The sequence below is a fragment of the Eubalaena glacialis genome, chromosome 10 (genome assembly GCF_028564815.1).
Source record: "Eubalaena glacialis isolate mEubGla1 chromosome 10, mEubGla1.1.hap2.+ XY, whole genome shotgun sequence".
Lineage (NCBI taxonomy): Eukaryota > Metazoa > Chordata > Mammalia > Artiodactyla > Balaenidae > Eubalaena > Eubalaena glacialis.
The window spans coordinates 12,833,850-12,858,891 of record NC_083725.1 but is presented as its reverse complement, the minus strand read 5'-3'; the positions used below and the strand labels follow the sequence as shown (position 1 = coordinate 12,858,891).

At 47.7% G+C, this 25,042-nt stretch overlaps 1 protein-coding gene across 1 annotated transcript in view; it reads left to right on the top strand.

Annotated features, from left to right (window-relative positions):
- Nucleotides 1-25,042, top strand: part of POU2F3 (POU class 2 homeobox 3) — a 77,534-nt gene that overhangs the window by 7,159 nt on the left and 45,333 nt on the right. Inside the window, exon 3 of the mRNA XM_061202467.1 lies at nucleotides 21,638-21,672. Coding sequence (XP_061058450.1) covers nucleotides 21,638-21,672 — 35 coding nt within the window. The remainder of the gene's footprint in view (nucleotides 1-21,637; nucleotides 21,673-25,042) is intronic.

Genomic DNA, 25,042 nt, shown 5'->3' with positions numbered 1-25,042 from the left:
AGGAGAGGAAAGAATTGAGAAGAAAGTTTCATAGCTCTCTGCTTTTAACTCCATAGTCCAAACCTTGCTTTGAAAGCTCCATATAATTAAAAAGAACTTAAAGAAAGATGAGCATAAATTGTAACATCACCAAATAACTTTAAGAGCATCCCAACAAGACCTCAATTCGTCTTTCATCTGGATCATTAGAGGCATAGAAATTAGAAGTGGAAGAGAATCGATGTCCCCCAGAGCTAAAATCTTTTCCCAAGTCTTCAGGTGCGGTCTAGTTCCATTCTTGAAGCTAAAATACTCAGGATCAGGGACACGATAATTGGGGGTCTTGTGGAGCCATCTGCAGGATACATTTACCATAAACTTTTCTGCCCCTCCGCCCTCAATTTAGTATTGAAACTGTCTGTTTGCACCGGCAGTGGTACAGGTTTTATATTTTGCTTTGTGTCTGCGAACAGTTAAGCTTGGAGAGGGTGGGCCAGTTGCAACCATTTGTCAATTGATTTATTAGCTGAGTATGTTTTACTAAAGGTCTGTGGAGTGGGGTATCTGTTCTCCCCAGTTGTGAAGAAAATTCCCTTTAATCTCCAGAACTCCAGCAAGGCTTTCATATCAGTTCACCCGATGAGTAGTAATAGGTACATCTCTGCTCTGAACTCTTCCCTAGAGAAAAACCAGAGTCCAGAAGCCTTGATTCAGAAGTTGAGTCACCCTTTCTCAGTAGCAGGCTGGCTAGAGCCAACTCTGTTCACCTGGGCCAGGTATATTGCCCCAGGTATGTGGTGACACAGCTAAGAGAGTGTCCATGTGGGTGGAAGACCACACTTAGCAGGATAGCTCTGGTGCTCTGTTATTAGTTATGGGACCAAGTCAAGGCAACTGTGTCAAGAGTGAGAAGGACCTACATGAAACCCTGAAAAGCGATCCAGGAGACGGAGGGAGTGCAGAACCTGGGTGGGGATTAGGAAGGTTAAGGCGTTACAGGCGATCTCAGCAAGTTCTGGCCTCCTGTCTGGGACTGTGGGAGCTTGCACAGACTAGGTTGAAGGAGAAAGAGTCTGAACATAAACTGGGACTTTCAGAATACGAGTGTCATCTCAGTGTCTGCCAGTTCAAAATGTGACCTTGGACCAGCCACTTTGCTTCCCTAGGAGGCAGGAACACATGACCTTTGAAGAGTATGGATTTAGAATCAAACAGACCTGGGGTAAAAATCACAGCTCTGCTGCTTACTGGTTATATGATCTGATGAGCTGATTTAGCCTCATCTCTTCTAAAGAGGACAATTAATGTCCATCTTAGAGAGTGGGTTGAGAGTCAGCTGAGATATTTAAAGCCCTTAGCACAGTGCTTGGCACATGACAGCTGCAGTCATCATTTCCTCTAATGGCATCATTAAGATTCTGTGGTTCTGTAATATACACAACGAGACTTGCTGCTAAGTGTTCTAGGGCTGCAGGTAGCTGGGGTGCCCTTCTCCCCTTCACTCAGGCCAAGTGGGTCAACCCTACAGGTTGATTTTGTTCCTTCCACCATTCAGGGAAAGATTCTGCGTGGGTCCTCCTCAACTCCAGGGAGACCCTTTAGTTCATACTGTCAGAACGCCTCCATTCCCAGATCCTTCACTTCTAGCGGCTCAGCTTGGTGGCTGGTAGCATCCTTACTTAGGTGACTGTCAAATTACTTCATGTTTTTAAGGGCAAGAAAAAAAGAGGCAGCTAATTAAAGTAACCAAACTTCCTGGAAAGTCATTCTGACTCATTTTTTACAGAGGAAAGCTTATCATGAGTCACAGTGATTACCAAATTGGTTTAATGGCTTCCTTTGGATTTTTAAAAGACAGATTCCCCTGCCCAACAGTGCCTGAACTAAGGGGTGGTTTGTCTCTGGGTTTTAAAGAAACTATAAACAAAGGTGACCTAGAAAGCCCCAGCTCCCTGAGAGTACCCTCTGTGTTGTGTGGAATCCCCAAGGGGCTCGAGGTGGGAGCTGGGAAAGGGAAGTGAATTTCCCCTCCGCACTGGCCAGGACTGCAAAGGAGAGCATTCTCTAGTCCAGACACAGACCTCCTGGTTGGTAGAGACCTGGCAGGGCAGCTAGCTCATTCTTTCCTTTCCTTCGGTCTATGAGGAAGCCGAGGCATGGGTGGACAGAGGAGAAATTCAGTGTCTTTGTGACAGCGCTCGGGACCAGAGAAGGCTCCCGATGCCCTGGCCCGTGTTGTTTCCACACCCTGCAGAAGACTGAAGCCAAGCTGTTTCTAGATTTCTGAACTATCAGCTTTTCTATCCTTCCTTTTACTCCCCGTTTTTACTTTTCCTTCCTTCTTGAGGCTGACACCGATTTTTTTTTTTTTCCAGTTCTCGACTGAGTGGTTCGTAAGAACATAGCCTTACCCACATTTCAAAAGCTCCCAGCTCCATAACTGACCATCCCCAAGCACCCAAGCAGATAACCCTATGACTTTTGACCACTCTGGTCACAGTGTAGCCTCCTACACAGGGGAGGACAAATACGGTGGGCTTGGGAGGAAGAAGGGAAAGGCCAGTCACATCCACGGAGCCTCCTTCCCATACCCAGGTACATGGAGCCAACTGTACATGCATTACCTCATTTAATTCTTACAATTGCCATTTTTATCAATGAGGAAATTGTGGCTCAGAACGAGAAACTAACTAGCCCAGGATCACACAGCTTCTAACCAGTAATCAAACTCCGGCCTGACTCCAGGCTATTAACTCCCTGCAGATTATTGGGCAAATGTTTCCCCCCCCCAAGACATTTATTTTCCTCCCCATTAAGGAGGGTTTGGGGCTGGATAGTCTCTAAGGGCTGAATTTTTCAAGATGTGTATGCAGTTCTGCTTTTCCAAATTCTCTGCCCTCAGTTCCCACACCGTGCATTTGTGTGGGGACTTCCTCAGCCCTGAGCTCTGCCCGTCTACCCCGTCACCTCCCTCAGCCCCTATATCCCCTCCTTCCACCGTCCCTCTCAGCCCACTCTCCTCTGACACCTCCAGCTGCCTTGCTCTGTGCAGGCTCCGTCCTCTTCTCTGACCTTGCTGGCAGTCCTCGCTGTGTCAGACCCTGGGCTCAGAAAGATGACGAAACAGTCCCTGTCTTCCAGGAGCTTTCCTCCAGGGCTTCATGGTGGAGTGGATCACAGGGCCAACTTGTGTTTGGAAGAGCACGTTCAAACAGTGCATTTGGACTTTACAACAATTCTGTGAGGGTAGATGACACCATCCCACTTTGCAGACGGGGCAATTGAGGCTGGTTAGCTGATTTCCCCAAGATTCTGTATCTAGCAAATGAAAGAATTAAACTTGGGTCTTTCTAGTGACTATTTACCCAGAGATGGTGGTGGGAAGACTGGGGACCAGCACAGGGAACCAGGGACAGAGGACACAAGAGAGTGGCAGCATCAGGGAGATGCCGAAATTATGGCAGGCGGCTCCAGCCAAGGGGCTTGGCTCTCCTCCTTGGCCGGAGGAGAGCCAAGCCCCTGCTGGGGGGTTGGTCTCATCCAAGAGGCAGAAGCCTTGTCTGGTGCCAAAATGTGCTTGCTGGGGAAGACAGGGAAAGAGCTGGGGTCCACTCACTCCCTTTGGTGAACTGTGGAGGGTGAGAATCTGGCCTTGGAGAGAACTGTCTCCATCTCTTCTCTCATCCTGAGCCAACCTCACCAACACACCAGCCCCGCCTCCCCGCATTCTGCAGGCTCAGTTGTCATTGGTGGAGTGGGGGGTTGCAGACCCAGATGACAGTGGAGCAGACGCCTTAGGACCCTTGTCCTGCTCAGAGATCTGGGAAGGAAGGGCTCCACGAGGGGAACCCAGGGGAGGAAAAGGGGAGCAAGCAGGAAGGGGGTGGGGACTGGACTCTGTCAGTCATCCCTTCCTGCTGCCCTTCTTCTCTGCTTCAGTTGCCCATCTGAGAGGTGAAATGGCTCACAGTGTCCCACCATCCGGAAGAACCATCCGGGGGAGTTAGCTGTGTGGGGACCCTTTGCAGAAAGTCTCCTCACTTAAATCTGGCAACTTTCTGCATGGCTTTAAGAAGGAATGGACACGATTATGTAGGGGAGCCCAGAGAGGTTAGTGATTCTCCTTAAGGCCCAAAGAAATAATGAGTAACTGACCCAAGAAGAGAAACCCCCTCTTGGTCAGTTCATTCCTGGGACCTCGCCATCTCCACCCTACTGAGTCCCCAAGAAAAGAGCCAAGGATAAAGAAACTACGTCTCACTGCGACGAAGAGATGCAGTTCCAGGCAGAAACAGGCAGAAGGCTCTAGAGACGTGTGTGGGTTTTAACCCAAATGTTTATGGAATAGAACTATTCTTTCAATGACAGAGAGGACGAGAGACGTCTAGGAAGTACCTGGAGTGAAGTGAGACTTGGGGGAAGGTGCAGAACAGTCTCCTATTGACAGCTCTTTCTAAATGAGACACATGGGCGCATGCACACACACACACACACACACACACACACACACACACACACACCCTTCTATGATTAAATGACAGAGTGGGTGTGAAAGCACTTTTCAAAGTGTATGTCACCATACAAATACAGTCCATCATTAGGCTGATAATTATCAGAAATGTTCAGGAGACAAGACAAAGCTCTGTCACTGAGCAGTGTGGGACAAGTCTGCTTGTGCCTTAGACTCGAGTTTCCTTGTCATAATATGGGGAGGAGAGGGCTTGGGGGAGTAAAGTGAAGAGAATGAGCTGGGTGGGCTCTAGGATTCAAGCCTGGTGACTCTGGTCCTGTGCCTCGGTCTGTACCCACTCTCGCCCTTACCTCTCTGGAGGAGAAAAAGGAAGCCACAGCCCCTCCAGATGTCCAGGGGGAACTGATATGAATCTCTGGATTCTGAGAGGATATCTTGTCCATACCTCTCTCTTCCTTTGAAGACATTTCAAAACCATCCCTGGAAAATAAAGGATCTTGTTCTTAGAGCTATCTTCCCCTCATTTATCCTCCATCCTTAAGAAAAGCTAACCCCACAATTTCTCTTGGCCACCTATTCTTGTAGGATACAATTCTCAGTGTCTGGAAGTCCTTTCTTATCTCTTGTCTATAACCCTCATGCTGCAGCATAAGCCCCTTGCCCCTGGTTCTGGCCTTCTCAAACCAGAGTGGCTTCCATCTCACCACGTCACCAGTTTCTGTGCAGGGAGATGAGGAGGTACTAATTCACCATCCAGGCTTCATACTGTGGCCGTGTGTGCCAGAGGTCTCGGGAGAGCAGCCTGTGGGGTCAGGAGGTACCTGCCTCTAGCACACAGAGAACCTCTGCAAATAAAAGAGCTACTACAGTAGCTCCCACCTGCGCCACACTTTCTCACCCATCTAGTCCCAAACCCAACCCCACGGGGCAGGACCATGCTGCTCAGATGAAAGTGTTGTGAAGCGTTTTTAATAGCGGTGTTTTTTTATATGTTGCTAGAAATCAGGAGGTTTATAACACATTCATGTCCAGAAATGAGTTAAGATACTTTAAAGTCTAAACACACTATATATGAGTGTGTTTAGGAGCGTGTATGTTGCAATCTCAAGACGGATAATAGGCCATATGGACTAAATTAATACTTGCCTCTGGGTAGCAGGTATGTTTGTAAATATAAAATTATGTTAAACATTAGCACCAGTGCAGGTGAAAGAGCCAAGTCCTGCCTGGCACCGTCCCTCTTCCTTTCGGAGATCTCTTTAAGGAAGGGCCACCTTCCCCACCCCAGCCACCATCTCTGCAGCCCCTAGAAGAACATGGACCTCCTTTTCTCTCCAGCCTAAGAGGGAACAAAGCGAGGGGGCCGGGTGGGGGGGCATCTGTGTGCTGTCTTTTACCATCTGGAGCTCCGCTTGGTTTCATCAGCGGTCATTCCTTAGGGCACCGCTTCAAACAACGTGGGCTGCAGGACCAGTCATTTTACTTCCGGTCTGTCACAGAGCGGTCCACAGTCCCACCGTGCAGGACTGGGGTGCAGCTCGTACCCACCACACACATTCAACAGGGCCCAGACTTGTCTACCCTGCGTCCACAGGGAGCGCTCACTAATGACGTACTTGGGGTGCTGTGAACATTTCTAAATTCTTACTCTCTGTGTTTGGACGCATCTGGTCTCGTCTGGTCTCCGACCTTAATGAACAGTTCAGACCAGCCTGGCTGTTGGACCACACTTGGAGGTGCCCTGCATTAGAGGATAAGAGTGTGCATAAGAATGCCCCTTTCCTTTGGCGTCCCACGGGCAATGGATACATCTTATGACCTTCTTAGCATCCCTCCTACTCCCACTGTCGGTGCCGTGGGGGCAATGATGGGGAGATCCAGCAGGAGAGGTTGGTCCCAGGCTATCCTTTGCTGCCAGGGGTGAAATGACACCCACCCCCAACCCACTACCAACACACACACCCACACACACACACACACACACACACACATGAGGCCCTGAGCAGCGTCCAGAGACTCAACGCTGTAGCTTCTGGGCCTTAGCCCTTCACTAAGGCACCCAAGTTGCAACCCCCCTCCCTCATAAGCTGTGAGTAAATGCTTTTGGTCTCTTGGGCCCACCCTCCTCCTTAAGAAACAGTTACAGCAATGAACACCTGGTGTGGAAAAATGCTGAACAAGTGGAAAAAGAATTTGAAAAGAAATGAGCAGCCAAATTAGGGTTACGTCTTAGGGCTTGAAGAGCAGCCCCAATCCGGACAACTGAAATGCAGTTACACTTGGTCCGCCCCACTCCCAAACACACAGACACACACACGCCCAACTCACACTCCCACGCAGACACACACGAATCACACAATCCCCACCTCAAAGCCCTCAGGGCAGGGTGGGCAGTCTGGCGGTGGGGTACACCCACTGGCAGTCTTCCTTTCTGGTCAAGGCTCTATCAAAGGCAGGCTGGGGTGGTCGGGGGTGTTGTGAAACTACAGGAGGGGCAGGGGAGACAGAAGTTGGAGTCTCTGCCAGCGTTTGCTAGTGGGTCCCCCTCGGGAAGGGAAGGGCTCTGCCAGGATGACCCATCCTGAGGAAGAGCTGCTGCGGGGAGAAGCAGGTGCAGCTCCCCTTGCATCCTCTCACTCCCCACTCCCCACAGCCAAGGGGAAGAGGGGCAGACACGTCCTTATAAGGGAAGCCGCATGAGGTCATCCCAACTGGGACTGCGTCCCTCTCATTGGAGCCTGAGGGTCTGGTAGGACAGGGCTGGGGAGGCTGAGAGAATGACCAGAGTCCTCAAAGGAGGCTGAATTTCATTTTTAGGGACTTCAGCCACGGACAGTTCAAAGTCCCCTCCTGGATCCTCCATGGGCTCAGAGCTGACTGTGGGGAGCTCCTGGGTAACAGCAGGGCCCCGGGAGACTCAGGGAGGGCAGGCCTTTGTGCCAAGCTAGGAGCATGGGAAACAGAGCTGCGGGCATCTCCCCAAAAAGCACTAGTGCTGTTGACTCAAAAAATAATAGGTGTTAATTTGCATGGCATTTTACATACAGGTTCTGTGCCCTGCTTTCCATCTCCTATCACTGGCACCCCCAAAGCCCTCTAGGTCTCTCCTCTCCTGTCACCCCCTCTAGGAGCATCGCTGTGTCCTCCAGACTCCAGAACTTCCTCACCACCATCTAGCCCATCCTCGGATTAGGCTAGCCTTAGAAAAAAACAGCGGTTGGTCTCGCTTGGGTGAGACCAAATCTGGGTCCAGATTTGCACTAGAGAAGCAGGCAGGAAGCCTGGCAGGTCTGGGCCCCGTTGGGCACCTCGGTGAGGGGTGCCCCACCTGCCTGCTGGGAAGAGGAACAAAAAATCTAAGCCAGAGAACCCAGAGAGGGGCCAAAAGGAGAGGAAACCCAGTGGTTGCTATGACGATGGGGTCCTGGCGCCCAATTTGCATAGGGCAATGATTTCCATACTGCAGGGTGAATTTCCATATCCCTGCCTCAAAGCCTGTTGGGGCAGGGAAGGGGGAGAGGGGAGAGGTCATTTGAAATTCAAATGAGGATGATTAAGGTTTTCTTGAGAAGGGAAGTGCGCACAAAAAGGGTTAAGCCGGCTGGGAAATGTCTGCTCTGGACTCCAAGGTATCAAAGGGAGGTAGCACTGGGCTGGCTGCTCCCACCCTGTCCCTGTCCCCTCCCCTCAGGCCCCTGGAGGCCTGAGGGTGGTTGGCTGAGTGGGGTATTAGTGACCTCTGCCTCTCGGGAGAACCAGCTGGGTCCCCATCCCCGCCTAGCCCCAACTCAGTTTACCCCCAGTGTCATAAGGATGCTTGGGCTCTTAAGGACCACTGAGTGAGTTCTGGTTCTGGCCTCAGGCCTGTCTCCCTCTGCTGACAACAGACTAGACATCTCAGTTTTTCTACCAGTGAAGCTGGAGAAACAGTCTGCACCTTCTCGTTTGGCTGAGGAGATGTGAGGAGAGATGGAATCTGGACTCATCTCTACCATGAACCTGTGTCAGCAAGTCACCTCTCCCGTCTTCAGGCCTGAGTTCGTGCATTGGACGAAGGGTCTGAACTTGAGAGTCTCTAAGATCACTTCCGGCTCTAAGATGCTGAGATCCGTGAGCACACGCTGACCCTTTGTGCTCACTGGTTATTATTTGAAAGATGGGGGTTGCTGTACCTCTCAGTTCCTGTAATGTGTTAGGAAGGGCACTGCTGTCCCCAGCTTACCAAGGCGAAGGCTTTAAAGGCATAGACTTTGGAGCCAGAGTCTGTATTTGAATCCCAACTTTTCTACTTACTAGTTATATGACCTTGGGCTGGTTACTTAATGTCTCTGCTTGGTTTCCTAGACTGTAAAATGGAGGTAATAATAGGGATAGGCTCCTAGAGTTGCCGTGAGGAATTTTTTTTTTGTTTTTCTTTTTTAATATTGTGGAGAGTGAGGAACTATTTTTTTTTTTTTTGGTTTTTTTTTTTTTTTTTCTTTAATAAATTTATTTATTTATTTTGGGCTGTGTTGGGTCTTCGTTGCTGCGCGCGGGTTTTCTTTAGTTGCGGCGAGCGGGAGCCACTCTTTGTTGCAGTGTGCGGGCTTCTCATTGCGGTGGCTTCTCTTGTTGTGGAGCACGGGCTCTAGGCACACGGGCTTCAGTAGTTGTGGCACGCGGGCTCAGTAGTTGTGGCTCACGGGCGTAGTTGCTCCGCGGCATGTGGGATCTTCCAGGACCAGGGCTCGAACCCGTGTCCCCTGCGTTGGCAGGCGGATTCTTAACCGCTGTGCCACCAGGGAAGCCCCTGCTGTCAGGATTGAATAAGCCAACATGTGTAAGGCACTTAGAGCAGAGCCTGCCATACAGTAATGCTATTTGCCAGTATTAGTATCAGAAGGACAGAGTGTCCACGCGTGACCCAATGGCCAATCTAGGGACCCTCTATTAGGAATATGGGCTGTCTCCTGAGTAGACCTACCTGTGAATTCGTTCACTCATGGCCAACACACTGTCCTATCCACCTGCGCTTGGGAGTGGGAAGCGTGCTTTGGTGAAGGACCCTCAAACAAACTGACTCCAGGCCATCAGGAAATGGCCAGAAGAAGGGGAGGGAGTTGGTGGAAAGACCCCTCCTCCCAGGACCCAGTGTTTAGGGATGGTACAGTTTCAGGGAGACTAGATGATCTTTATAGTTCTGGAAAACTCTGAAGGTCTCATTTTTTTCCCCCTCAAGTTTCTGTGGCGACTCCATATGTGTTTTCATTTGGAGATAGTATGTCAATATATACTGTGGTGTGGTCAGCCTTGGCTGGTGGGCAGACGTGGGCTTGAGTTTCTACTCGGCAATTTACTAATCAGTAACCTTGGGCAAGTTGATTAACCTCTCTGAGGCTCAAGTCTCCTCATCTGTAAAATGGGGATAATAAGAGCACCTACTCATAGGGTGGTTGTGAGGATTAAATGCTGTCCTGTGTATAAAATGTTTAATACAAAGCTTGGTGCGTAGTAAATGCTCAATGAATGTCAACTATTGATAATAGTGTTCTCCTGCCAAAATGTTTGAAAATTCTCTGATCTAGTCCCATTCTCCTATTTTATGGGGAAAGAGAGTGGGGTCAGAAAGGAGGAATGACTTTCTCAAGGTCACAGCAATGGGTTGAGATCCCTGTTTCTTCAAAAGCCCTTTCCCTACCCTAGAGGCAGTCCTCTGTTTTTTGCTTTTGTTTTGTTGTTTTGTTGGACAAAGTCTCCCCCCTCCCCATCACCCTTCCCTCAGAAGTGGCCCCTCCAGCCCTAGGAACACAGGCCCCAGAAGGAGGGGAAGCGACATTACCCCGGGTGAGGGAAAGGGCATGGTGTCTGGATGCGGAAGACGGCTGTGTGACATTAACCAGCCCTGCCCTCTCTGAACCTCAGTGTACTCACTGGTGAAACAGGAGTTCTGGAATCCTGGCCCCGTAGACCTCACAGGCAGGCGAGACTCTAATAAGGACTGGATATGAAAGTGCACTGCACAGAAAGGAACAAACCCAGTGCACGCCCCAAGACCCATGCGTGTTGGCCAGCGCACCAGCCCTGCAGCCAGAGCCCTGAGATCCAACTTCCTCTCCTCCAGCTCAGGCGCCATGACCCAGCCTCAGTTTCCTTATCTGTAAAACAAGTTGTGAGGCGTGAATGAAACAAGAGTGTATCTGTGACAGCTCTCAGAAGTGAGAGTTGTTCTACAAATGTGAGATAGCATCTCCCATCTAAGCTTTCTTACCACACACGTGGCCCTCTGAGCTGCACAAAGGACGTCTGTGTGCCCACATGAGGACCAGCGCCCGGCTGCACGCCCCTCTCAGTAGCTATTCCTGCTCTTCCCACCCACCCTTCTCACCCCCACTTCACTCAGTCCCGGGAAGGGGGCGGCGAAGTGTCTCTTACCAGCCTTAAAGCTCTTTGAATCTCTTCCCCTCTCAGGGCTGGGCAAGGAGTAGAGAAGGGGCTGGTCTGGAGGTGACCTTTAGGGAACCCCTGGGCTAGGGTGGAGAGTCAAGTCCGGGCATCGGAGCTCGGGCTTTGTTCCTGCTTTGCCATGTATTACCTGTGTGACCTTTAGTTCATCACTCATTCTCTCTGGGACTTAGTTTCCCTACCTGTAAGTGGTGGGTGCTGCACTGGGAGTCTCTGTGTGGTCCCCTCGAGCACAAGAAAGTTCTGATAGAAAAATAGCAGCCAAGGTGCTTCTCTGACCTGTGCTTATTTAGGAGTGATGGGAACCCTGGGTTTCTTTAACAGAGTCTTTCCTTTGAAGTTGAATTTTTATTGTTTTCTAGGGTCAGCGGATTATGAGTGGAGACTTTGCTGGGGAACCTGGCCCTTTGGCCCCATTCCAGGCAGGGACCTGAGCCCCTGGCCTCTTCAGCATAGCCTCTGATCATGCTGCCCACTTTGGGCCTCAGTGTGAGGCCAGCAGGAGGTGCAGGGGCAATGCAGGGGGCCCCAGAGAGTCCCATCTATAGCTCAGACTGAGAAGAAACAGGGATTTTATTTCCTAAAGAATTCGAAGACCTCGGTGAGGAGCCTTTCATTTATCAAAGAATGACGACAGATGATAAAGGGAAGTCGGAGGAGGCTGGGCTTCCCTTTTAGCAAAGGTGGGCAGTGGGTGCCTTCCTCAGCCCCACGCTCCTGACATCTGTGGTAAGGGCCTGGAGAGCAAGGCTTCGGGGTTCAGTCTCATGACTGTGCAGGTGGAGAAACTCATTGGAACGCTCACACAGGCCGTGTTGCAAGGAAGTCCTGAGGTCAGTCATGTTTACTCTGCCATTCTAGAGAGGAAGAAGCTTTAAATCATGAAAATCCCCAAAGCCACAGACGGTCAGAGGTGGAGGGACCCTGTAAGATCATCCTGTCCTGGGGTAGCAAGTGGGTTTCTTCAGAAGAGCTGCTTCTGATCATCAGTGGTGGTCACTATGCACTGAGTTTAGGAAAAGGAAGCGAGTGAGGCCGTCCATTAGTGATGTCTGCCCTGGGCATGGCTCACACGCTGCATCTTTGCATCTGCTATCCACAGCCTGGGACACTCAGCTGGTGGAGAACTGAAGCTCAGATCTCCCATCCCCTATGCGAGTGTTCTTCCCACAGCCCATCAAGGACATCCTGTGTCCTGTTCTTCAGGTGGCTTCAGGGGCCAGCCTCGGTTTCCTCCTGGGCGTTTCTTGGCTCCTACGAAGAAGGTGGCAGGAATATAGGCAGAATTTTTTGTTTTAACATGTAAGGAAAATTGAAGGCTGTGGAGATCAAGCAACTTGCCCAAGGTCCAGCATAAAACAGCCTTTGAAGTAATCCTCAAGCTCAGTTTACGGTGTGTTCTCTGTACAGAACTCTGACCATTAGGCAACAGTGCCCAGTTCCTTGGAGGGATCTCAAGTAACAAAAAAGGTAGGCATGGTGTCTGTGGGGTCTTGGGGAAAAGTGTTTTGACTGGTTTGAACGAGCTCACTGGGAAGTCTCATGGTTTGCTCTGGCGGCTGCCTGCCCAGCAGTGCTTCCAAGGTCCTGGTTGCTTTAATCATTGCTATCCCAGGAAGTGCCAGCACATTTGCCAAGTGGTCATAAAATGACAGTGGAAGTCTTGCTGGGTTAACCTGGGAGTGGAGCTGGTGAGAAGAGAAGCAGCCCAGAAATGGGAGAGGTTCAGCCGCATTGCAGAATGCTCTCTGCATGTTTACCAGGCAGGAGTGAAAATCCTGCTGGAACAGGATTCTTGTGCGTCCACCTCCCTCACCCAAAGAATTGCTCCCCAGGCAAACTCACATCCCAGCACTGCCAAAGCATGCAAATCAGCGGGCCTGCGAGGCCGTGGCTCAGAGGTGGGAAAGCAGAGGGCTGGCGCCGGCTCCTCCTGTCTACTGTCGGACAGGGCTCCTTGCCAGGTGGCTCGGACTGCTGATCTGGTGCCCACCAGATGCCAGGGAAGGAGAGGCAGAGGTGGAAGTTGCCTTTGACCCCTGCGCACCTCCTACAGACTGATCCTTGGCCTTTCTCATGGGGACTCCATTGGGTATTACGGCCATCCTGGCCTCAGGAAATTCTGTCCAGAATCCTGGGTCTCCCCGCCAATTCAAGGTGCCTTTTACCCTCTTGGTCACTAAATCCCATTTTCTATGAACTGGGATGTTGTCTTCATAATTAACCCAAATCCCTCGAACTGTATTCTCGGCCTCTTCCTTTGTCTGGAGCGCTTTGGTATAGATGAACAGTTCTGGGTACCGTGTGGGACCAGGGAGATTTAGGAGTTGGGGCATTTAGCTGGAACTTGGATGGAGTCCTCAGACATTGTCTGAGTTTTAGAGGTGCTAGCAGTGGCGTTACGCTAGCGTGGGAAGGAGGTACCACATTGGGGTTGGAGACATGGGTTTTTGTCTTCCCCTGAGGATCATTCCCAACACGTGCCCATACTTTAAAAGCTCTGCTACTTCGTACATATTATCACTTAACCTTGTTGAGACTCAGTTTTCTCACTGTAAAATGGGGGTGAATAATAATGCTTCATTTTCCCAAAGGCAGAACACTCGCCTTGGTGATCTCTTCAGGTCCCTCCCAGCCCCGTGAGCCATAGTTCCAAGGTGTTTGCGCTCTGGCTTTCTTGCTAGAAGCTTCATGGTCCAGAGATTCCCAGGAGACCATGAGAACCAAAAGAGGCTTGGAGAGACCTTAGCTGGTGTCCCTTCCAGCTTGGCACAGTTCTTACCCATTTGCCCCCAAGACATCCAAAGAGAGGATTCTGAAGCTTCCTTTGTGAGCCCTTTCTGCCCCATCTCTGCTCTCTGTGTTCATATCTTTTAGTTGTGGGCAGAACAAACAGGACAGAGGGAAACGGTGGGGAGAGTTCTTTGGTCCTTCCTTGCCTCCCTCTGCAAATGCTACACAGTGACCAGCTTCTGGGAGGGGAAGAAAAAGCCCTGGTACATTTCAATCAGCTGCATTGAATCCTAGGACTTTAGAGATGGAAGGAATTTTCAGTCCCCTGAGATCCCCCGAGATCCCCCTCTTGATATTATCAAATTGCCCCTCAATTCAAATACCACTTCTATAACATCCCTGAAATAAGCAACCTCTGCCTGAATATTCCTAGCAATGGGGAGCCCTGTTGATATGAAACTGTGGGTTTCACTGCTGGACAATTCCACGTTTTACAAAATTCTTCCTTATACTGAGGTGAAGCCTGCTTCCCAGGAGCCTCCACCACTGACCTTTGTGGAGCTGGGTCTTTGGAACTGCAGACTAAGCCTACTTCACATCCATGCCAATATTTGGGGAGGAAGGAAGAGTACACTGACATTTGCTGAAGCACTTACTATGCACCAGGCACCATGCCAAGTAGATCTTTCAAATGTTCCCTCATTGAATTACTTTAAAATTTTTTTTTTTGAAAAACTTCAGATACATAGAAAAGAGAAGAAACAGCTTAATGAACAGCCATATACCCATCACCTGGATTTCACAGTTGTTAACATCTTGCCGTACTTGTTTCATCCTTTTTGGGGGGAAATATTTTATTTTTAACTTTTTATTTCAAACGCACACAAAGGTAGACACTAAAACGATGAGCCCCATATACTCATTGCCTATTCTCAACAACCATCACATTTCTGCCATTCCTGTCACTGGAATATTTTCTTGTAAATTATAGACATTATAACATTTCAATCCTAAATATGGCAGTATGTGTCTCTAAAACGTAAAAGACATCTAAGGGTAAGTGTTCTCCTCTCTAGGCTAAATATCCTTTCGTCATTTGGTGTGACATCTAAGCCCCTTACCGTCTTGGTCCTCATGTTGCGCAGCCCAGTTCGTCAGGGTCCCTTTACAAAATGTTGCCCTGAACTGGACGTGATGCTCTCAGCAGAGATCTGCAACGGTCTGCATGCCTGCTAATGCACAGGATAGCATTAGCTTTTTAAGCAGCTACACCACACCTGTGCAGCACACTCAGGCCAATATTGGCTTCAGTCAACTGAAGTTCTCCCTTTTTTGGTTTCTTTTTCACATGAGACACTAGCGCCAGCCTCCTCTCTCTTCCCCTCCCCACAAGGAACTGCAGTTTGTTTATTTCCAGATACTGTCTGCCAATAAACAGAAATGGGAATCACTTTTTTGTTTTTGTTTGGGAGGGAGAGATATATTTCTTTAGGAGATTTAACCTCTTTGAAAATGTAAAATACAGAGTATAGATATTTTGATGGTCAAGTATCTTAAATTATGCACACTTGAATTTTTAATCACCATGTGTATCTGCTGTGTTATTCCATTGCTCTAGTTTGAGGTTGGTTATTGGTATTGTTGAAAAAACTCTTTATCAGGTTTCACATTGTAGCACAGAGTCTTTTGTTTAAGCTTTATTGAGGTGTAACTGGTAAATAAAATTGTAAGATTTTTACAATGTACATCATGTGATTTGATACGTGTATACATTGTGAAAGGATTCCCACCATCTAGTTAATTAACACATCCATCACCTTGATATTTGTCTTTATATGTGTGAGAGAGAACATTTAAGTTCCACTCTTTTAGCAAATTTTAATTATACAGTACAGTGTTGTCAACTATAGTCACCATGTTATACATTAGATCTTCAGACCTGATTCATCTTACAGCTGAAAGTTTGTACCCTTTTACCAACTTCTCCCTATTTCGGAACCCTTCCAGCATCTGGCAACCACTTTTCCACTCTCTGTTTCTATGAGTTTGACGCTTTTTTTTTTTATTTTTTGGATTCCACATATAAGTGATACCTTGCAGTATTTGTCTTTCTCAGTCTGGTTTATGTCTCTTAGCATAATGCCCCCAAGGTCAATCCATGTTGTCGCAAATGGCAGGATTTCCTTCTTTCTCGTGGCTGAATAATATTCCACCATGTAACATGTTACATATATATAACATTTTCTTTATCCATTTATCCATTGATGAACACTTAGGTTGGCTATAGTGAATAATGCTGCAGTGAACAGAGGAGTGAAGCTATCTCTTTGATATCCTGTTTTCATTTCCTGTGGATATACACCCAGAGTAGGATTGCCAGATCATATGTAGCAGATAGGCTTAAAGGTAGGGCATACTTTTGAGCAATTTGACTACTTTAGTTGCCTACCCAGTATGAGGTAGAAAATTAGCTTTCTGGGTTAGAGTAGTTGTCAAAACATAATTCCCTAATTTTAAAAAACTTTTTACTTTTTTCTCCTTTTTTTGGTGGTAAAAAACATACAATATTAAATTTAAACATTAAACATAAAATTTACCACCTTAATCATTTCTAATTTCAACCTCCTCTATCTTTTATGTATACAATTGACCTTTTTTAACCTAAATGTAGGGCTTAGATTTATTCCTGTTACATTTTATGTTGTTGGTTTTGGCCTCCTATTAGAATCAACCAAAATATTTTCTAATCCTGATTTCATCATCCAGTTGTCTGAATTAATCTCACGCTCTGCTTTAAATCACTTCCAGATTTGATCGGCATCAATACTGCTTATTTGCCTAAACTGTTGATTACAGTCTAATACTTGGTTTTCTCTGTGTTGGACTTTGGATGCAGTGGGTTTATTGGGAAAATTGTATGAGTATGGGAGTTGCAGAATCGAAGCTTTAGTCCGAAATCAAGGTCTCTGAGGCTGTGTGACCACTGCAACGTGCTCCCCTCTGAGGCTGGACTTCAGTATCTTTCCAATGTTAAAAATAACGCTCCGGCCCCTCTGTGTGTGTGTCCTGCTTTGTTTTTTTTCTGCAAGTGGCTGCCATCTTTCAAAGCCAGAACTTGGATAATAGAATATGATCAGGTTTCTGCAGGTGGTGGCACCTGTAATTTCTTAGATCTGAATAGAAGATTCATTTCTGTAGCAGTTTCTTAGTGATTTGGATCAATTAAACACATAGTCATTCAGTTCCTACTATGTGTTAAACACTGTTTTAGTCTCTTGGGGTACAAAAATGAATAAGATGTAATAACCCTGGCCTCTAGGAGCTCCCAATTTCATGAGGGAAACAGACACACAAAACACTGAGTTTTAAAAAATGTGGTGGGTGCTGGAAGAGATATAAGTAGGAGAGGTGGAAACACAGAGGAGGAAATCCCTCATTTTGCTTTGGATAAGTTTCATGGAGGAGGTGACATCTGAGTTGGGTCTTGGAGGACGAGTGTGTATTTCCTAGGGAGAGAGGGCATTCTAGTCAGAGGGAACAGCATGTGCAAAATCCCTGACCAAGGAGCAGGCCCAGCCTGATGGAGGAGTGGCCCGGGACGTGTGCAGCCCAGCCCACAACTGGAGAGTGTTTCCCAGCATATAGTTGAGTTTTACTGTATTCCTGGGAAGTGGGTGGAATTGAAACTATGACCTTATTTTGCCGTCAAGATGCCTGAGGCTCTGGAGCTTCCTGCCTTGACCAAGGTCACACAGCTTGGGAGCGATGGAGCCAGGACTTGAACCCTAATTCTCTGACTTCAAGTCCAGGACTGTTTCATGTATGCCCTGCTGCTCCTGCACACCACAGCTTAAAGGGGTAGAAAACAAGTTTCTGGTGATTGTGGACCAGTATTTCCCACAATATGGTGATTGCATCCCTTTCTTTCTCTAGGAAAGAGGGGTGCCCTCCTCGCTGTTTCAAAAATGAATAAGTTGGGTCCTGGGAATGGCTTGTCGGTCACCTCTCAACCTAGAGCATTAGGGCAGCAGCAGAGCCCCAGTGAACTTGATCTTGTCGCAGATTTCCCAGGCACCACCTCCCAGACCTGTCCTGTAGGCTGGGTGGGGAGAGGTGCCAGGTGGAACTAGGTCCATGGAACATGGGAGAGAAGCAGGAAGAAGCCGCAGTACAATGAGGGCTGAGGCCGTTTCCCCTCAGCCAGATCTGGAGAGAGAATCAACAGTGTCATCAGAAATGAACTAACACCTGTATTAGACTATGTCATGGTGTCTCCACCTAGGCCCCCAGATGCTCTGAGCTCCTTCTCCCCAGCTGGGGGAAGCCATGTCTCCTGAGAATACTCTGACCTGCTTAGCAGTGGAATCAGAATCAGAGGTGAAGTCACTTTGGGGGACTGAACCTTTATTCAGCTCCCGGTGCTGAGCTAGTGCCACTCTCTACTGTCCCAGAGTAAAGGGGTCCGTCTCCCGGGAGGTCCTGGCTGGCCTGGGCCCCTCCAGTCCAGCCATTCAGTCAGCCTGGGACTCAAGGAGGATTAGACAATGATACCGATGCAGGCCAGGATGAGTCTGATGAGAAGGGGAGACCCCATCTTCAGGCTCCAAGCACAGCAGGTGCGTCCTCAAGGGGAGAGGCCTCTGGAGAAAGACCCCGGAGAAACTCCTGGACAAGAGAAATTGTTCTCTTGTTGGCTGGTGGGTTTTAAAATTAATCTCTGAATGCTGTTTGCTCATCTTTTGCATTTTGTGGATCTCACAAACAACACTCTAACGGCATCCGCAGATATCGAAAGTAAAGACTTTTCTTAATTGTTCACAATCCTGATGACCTGTCCAAGACAGACTGTTTTGGCCCTCAAGGTTTCTCTCTCTTTCTAGGTCTCATTCACATGTATGTTATTACCTCTTCTGGAGGTAATGATATTACACCTTCTCTTGCCTTCCAGACACCATACCTGCCTGGTCTTCCTCCTACTAGAGTGCCCACTCTTTCTCAGTCTCCTTTGCTGGCCCCTCCTCATCATTCCCAACCTTGACCCTTTTATTCTCCTTCATCTGGACTCAGTTCCTTTGTAAACTCGTCAAGTCCTATGGCTTTAAATACCACCTATAAGCTGAAAACTACCCACCCTGTACTTCTGACCTGACACGTATCCTGAGTCCAAACTCCTCTCCCTGTCTCTCCTGGGATCTTTAATTGGCATCTCAAAGTTAACACGTCCCAGAACATAGCTTTTGATTTTATACCACCAGCCAGCTCCTCCCCGAGTCTCCCCCATCTTGGGGAATGACTCCACCACTCACTCCATGGAGAAAGCCCAGCCCTAGGAATCATCCTTCCTCTCCTTCCCTGGCACCACTCCTTCCAGCCATCAGCTGGCCCTGTCAGCTATCAATTCAAAATCCAGGTCCTTCTCACTACCTGCACGGCTGCCCTTCTATCCTGCACACTGCCCCCTCTCACCTGACCCACTGCGATAGCCTCCTGGCTGTTCTCCCTTCCTCCTTGCTCATCCCTACAGCTGATCACCGCAGGTGTAAACACTTAAGTCAAAGCATGTCACTCCTCTGCTCAAAACCCTCTGATCACTTCCCAACGTCCTTGGCATGAAAGCTGAAGTCTTCAGCACGACCCGCCTGCCAGATCCATGTCATCTTTCCCCTGGTTACACCCATCCACATCTCTCCAGCCTTGCTGGCCTCATCACTGTTCCTCAGCAGGCAAGCCTGTTCTTGCCTCACTCAGGTCCCGATCCCTCTGTCTGGAATCATCTTCCCCAGACCACCCTGCTTATGGACAGCCTCTGACACACTCTTCCCCTGACCATGTATTATTGCTCTCCATAGTAACTCTCTCTAAATGAAATTATATATTTGTTTTCTTATTCCTTTTATGTCTCCTCAACTAGAAAAGAAGCTCCGTGTGGTCAAGGACTTCTGTCTATCTTTTCCAGTATTATATTTCCAGTGCCTAGAACAGTGTCTGGTATAGAGAGTGTATTTAGCAAATACTTGTGGAATGAATGAATTTGCTCTTTGGTCAAATTTTAAAATCACTCCTTACTAGGCCACCTTTACAATGTCATGAAATAATTTTTAATATAAAAGCAATTTTATCTTTAAGTCTACCCTCTACACACACACACACACACACACACACACACACACACACTATTTTCAGTCTGTGGGCCCTTCCCATCTTAACTCCCCTCACAGATTATCTATTTAGTCTTCGTTAGTCTCAAAATCAGGCTGCTATTCAAAGATGACTTCCCGTCTCACTAATTTCCTCTTTCTCAGAATCCTGTAGCCCTCAACCTCAGCTGTCATCTTGCTGGCCCAGCTGCTCTCGGAGATGCTTCACAACCAATCATACAGGCAAGGGCTTCACTTACCCATTGTTTAGAACAGAGCAGAGGGAAGGGGGCTTAGGTTAAAGCTCCAGAGGATTCTCCTGGACCCCATTCATTCATCTATCAGGTGTTTCTTGAGCCTCTGACCCATGTTAGGAACTGTGGTGGCCATTGAGGAGAAAAATGAATGTCATCCTCCTAGTTTTCAAGGAATTCATAGACTAGAGGGAGAGAGTAGCATGCAGACAAATAAAGAGTTACTTGACATGTGCAATGCGGCTGGTAGAGAAGCCTGAAGGACCAGAGAGAAGGGGGACCAACTTTGTGGAAGGGAACAGTGCATGGAGGCGTGGAAACGGGAGAGGTATGGCGCGTTTGGACATGAGCGAGCTTTCCATGAGTCTGGAGCACAGGGTACCTGGGAGGGAGGGAGGTGAGATCATGAGAGGCAGCAGACAAAGCAGGGAAGGTAGTCAGAAACCAGGTCATACAGGGAATTATATGTTATACTAAGAAATTTGGACTTCATTCCAAAGCTATTGAAGAACCGATGGAAAGCAGAAGAATTTTCTGATTGAAAGTTCTGAGTTCATTCACATGTTCATTTATTCATTCATTCAACCAATATAATTTGAGCTCCTATTATGTACTAAGCCTAGTGCTAGGCTCTGGGTAGTATTTAATATCATTTTCTTGCCATTATAGAGCCAATAATCCATGGGGCACAAAGGAAGATTGTTTGGCAGCTCCTGCCCTGAAGAGCTATATGAATAGGAAATTTAATTATAGCAAAGAATGGAAGCGATTTCCCTAATAACAGGTATATGTTTAAGCAGATTTTGGTATCTCCATAAATGGAATATTATGTAGCCATTAAAAATGATCTTTGCAAACATAGGAGAAAGATTTATGACGTTCCTTCATAGTGTAGGAGAAAGATTATGACGCTCACTGGAAAAAGCAGGGTAAAAAAATCTATACAGAGTGATATATATCAATGAGGAAAAACAAGCATGAAAGAGACCATAAAATATACAAAAATATTAATTGCAGCTGCCTCTCTGCAGATTGATTTTTCTGCTACTTTATACTTTTTCTGTACCAAAAAGTTTTCTCTATTAAGCACACATTTACTTTATCAACCCAACATTTATTATAAAGGGAAAAAGATGAATAAAACCAAGAATGAAAGTTGGGGGGGTGGAAACAGGGGTGACCCTCATCTACCTGACATGATTTAGGTGTCATCAATGCTGGAGGGCTGGGATAGTGGGAGGCCTTCTTGCCTTCGGGCAATTCCTTTAGGATTTGTGGCTGGTCATTTCTTGCTTTTCCATTACAGCATGTATCACAGCTTCTGTCTGAGGGCATTTGGCAGAAGCAATCTGGTGTGGCAAGTTCTAATCTCAGTTAGACTATGTGACCTTGGACAAGTCAGTCTCCCCTTTCCCTGGTTACCTACCTTCCTGAAGGAGATTTTCCGAAGACTTTTCCAGGAAACAGGATAAGCAAGAAGATTCTGGTCACAGGGCAGGCATTTTGTTCTTTTTCAAAATAAAGATAAGCCCATCCCAACATCCTATTTTCCACTAACTTTCAGTCTCTTCCAATCCTGCTAGCTATTAATGTTTTCTTTTTTTTTTTTAAATCTCTTCCAGGAAATGATCGAAACGGCTTAGATTTCAACAGGCAGGTAAGGACATTCAGAAGAAAACCTTTATTCTATAAATTTTGGGGGTCATTCATACTATGTCAGGTGTGGGGACACAAAGAAGATTAAGGGAAGTTTGAGGGTGTTTATTCATAGACTCATAGCTCTCAGAATTGAAAGGGGTCTTTCAAGAGCTTTTGCATCCAACCCCTCCCCCAATCCACAAGCCAACGTTGGGGTCACCTCTTCATTATGTCCTCAAAAGAGTACTGACAGCGCAGCCCTATTTAGGATTATCTGCAGGCTGGATGTGGTCTGGAATCTAAGACCACAGCTCTTTTCCCATCAAAGCTCAGCTTGAGTTGCCTCTTGGGCAAGTCTGTTTGCATGGCCTGACTATGTGTAGAGGAATTTGTGGAAGTACGAAAGATGGAGGGTTGGGCTCCTCAGGGAACTCCTGATTTATTTATTTATTTATTTATTTATTTCTAACATTTTTATTGGAGTTTAATTGCTTTACAATGGTGTGTCAGTTTCTGCTTTACAACAAAGCGAATCAGTTATACATATACATATGTCCCCATATCTCTTCCCTCTTGCGTCTCCCTCTCTCCCACCCTCCCTATCCCACCCTTCTAGCTGGTCACAAAGCACTGAGCTGATCTCCTTGTGCTATGCGACTGCTTCCCACTAGCTATCTATTTTACATTTGGTAGTGTATATATGTCCATGCCACTCTCTCACTTTGTCCCAGCTTGCCCTTCCCCCTCCCCGTGTCCTCAAGTCCATTTTCTAGTAGGTCTGCGTCTTTATTCCCGTCTTGCCCCTAGGTTCTTCATGACCATTTTTTTTTTTTTTTTAGATTCCATATATATGTGTTAGCATACGGTATTTGTTTTTCTCTTTCTGACTTACTTCACTCTGTATGACAGACTCTAGGTCCATCCACCTCACTACAAATAACTCAATTTCGTTTCTTTTTATGGCTGAGTAGTATTCCACTGTATATATGTGCCACATCTTCTTTATCCATTCATCTGTCGATGGACACTTAGGTTGCTTCCAAGTCCTGGCTATTGTAAATAGCCAAAGGAACTCTTGATTTAAAAGAAGAAGATAGAGGACAAAACAGGGGAGCCAGGACAAAAAGAGTTCAGGAAGGAGGGTGTAACCCAGCTCAGTGGGACAATGGAGATACAAGTTGGGCGCCTTTAAAGGAACAAGCTGGGTGGAGTTCAAATTAGTCAGGGAGGGTTTCAGGCAGGAGAAGGTGGTGTTGGATGGATTGAAGGATGGATAGATCTGGATGTGTAAAGAGGAGGGTGAATGAAGAGAGGACTTCCCATTGAAGTTAGAGGCTGATGGGAAGATTGGGGGCTGAGGGCGAAGACAAGGTGTGATGTCAGAGGCAGATGGTGGGAGGGTTCATTGGGGGGACAAAGTCTAAATTGGAGACAAGCAGGAAGCAACACTGGGCCCTAGAGTGAGGCAGAGACGTGAGAATTAGAAACAAAGTCAGAAAGCCTGGGTTTGGGTCCTGTTTTGGCCACCAGCTAGCTGTATAAGTTTGGTCAAGTCACTTAATATTTTTAGTATGAGTTTTCTCAGCTGAAGAACTAATTTATTTCATAAATTTGGGGTGGGGGAGGGAACATGTACTGTGCCAGATGTGGGAATACAAAGAAAATTAAGACATGGTCTCTTCCCTGGAGGAGCTCACAGTCTAGATTGAGGAGTGGGGGAGATAGAGATAGAGGGAGAGGGAGAGGGGAGGGGAGAGAGAAACTCTTGAGTGGATAATTATAATACAATCTCATTCATGCTTTATTGGAGGCGTGTAAAAAGCATGGTGTCAAACAGAAATGAGAATACTTCATTCTTCCCGGTAGCTCAGGGCAGGCTTCATGGAGGAGGTGATATTTGATTCTAGCTCTGAAGAGTCAGTAGAGTTTGTTAAGCAGAGAAGAGTGGGCTAGAGAAGGAGACAGCCAGGGGGAAGGAAAGACAACCCCAATTTGGGGATACATTTGATACTCACTAGGGGTCCTTCCCACTCATATCCAGAGTCCAAGTTTAGAAGGAAGTCAGGGGTGGAGGTCAAACTCAGACATATGTTCTTCTCCTCCTTTATCTGTAGAGTGATTTGAAGTCCTTACTAACATTTCCTGAAAGGCTTTTAACTCTGGGTACATCCTTCACAGTTGGAGAGGAACAATCTGGAGTCCTAACCCAAAACCTCTTAGGCAACTTCTGCAATTGTGTTCATTGGGGAAGTTTGCTAACACATGGAGGCCACCTACTCTCACTCTGCCCTCAAGACCTAAGACAGAGGTAGGCTTCAGTTAAAGACACATCTAGGTGAGCTACAAGGAAGAACTTGCAGCCAGTGTGGCTTACCAAACACTGGAAGAGCTACCAAGGGAGGGAGACTGTAGAATCAGCTTCTCTCTCAAGGTCTTTAAAGATGAGACAGATTCTCATCTAAGGGATAGTTTGGCCAGGTTTGTTTCCAGGGCAGGAGGATGGAGGACATTCCCGAGGATTCAGTGATCCTGAAGGAGCCCTCGGCAGGTTGGGATGTGGCCTGTTGCCTGTGCTTTCCGAGGGTCCCAGCCCAGGGTCCACCTCTCATGGTCCCTTGGACAAGATGCACGTGGAGGAGCCCATCCCACACCAAGACGTGGTGGCACCAGCCCAGCCCGGAGGTGGCCCGCTCCACAGGCCCGGTGGGTTTGGCTGCCTGTGTGATCTTTCTAGAGCTTGGGAAACCCTTGTGCTTAGGACAAGGCTAGGGACAGCCCCTCTGGCCCCAGCAGCTTACAGAGAGGCCCCGACCCTTTGAACATCCTTTGGGGTATGGTTTCCCCACCAGTTGGGAGAAAGTTTCCTGGCTTCTGTCAGGGGAGGGCCTCACTAGCATTAGCTTCCCTTCGATGAGCCTCATGGGAAGGGGGCAGTTCCACCCTCCCCGGGAAGGGTTTTTGGATTTCTCATTACTGACAAGAACAGACACATAAAGATCTTTTCTTTAAAGAGGTTGGAATTTTGGAGGAAGAGAGGCTCAGCTGGTCACGCTCATTTACACACTTAGACTGGAGCTCTTCTCTGTGCACAAGCACACATGTCCACGCCCTCCCTAAGGCCCTCGTCACTCCCTCTCACTGTCTCTCGGATGCCTCAGATACCAAGGCCCACACCCTCACCTTCTCACCAGTTCACTTGCGGGCCTGCAGGTGGGCACCAGGATTTCTCAGGCCCTTGCACTGACAGTGATACCCTCGTGCTTCATAACAAGGGAAGTAAACCAACGTTGGCAACCCCGAGGCACTGGGCAAAGTGCTTTTGGCACTTTATCTCATTTGATTCTCACTGTATACCAAGTGTTACTATCCCCCTTATACAGGTAAGGAAA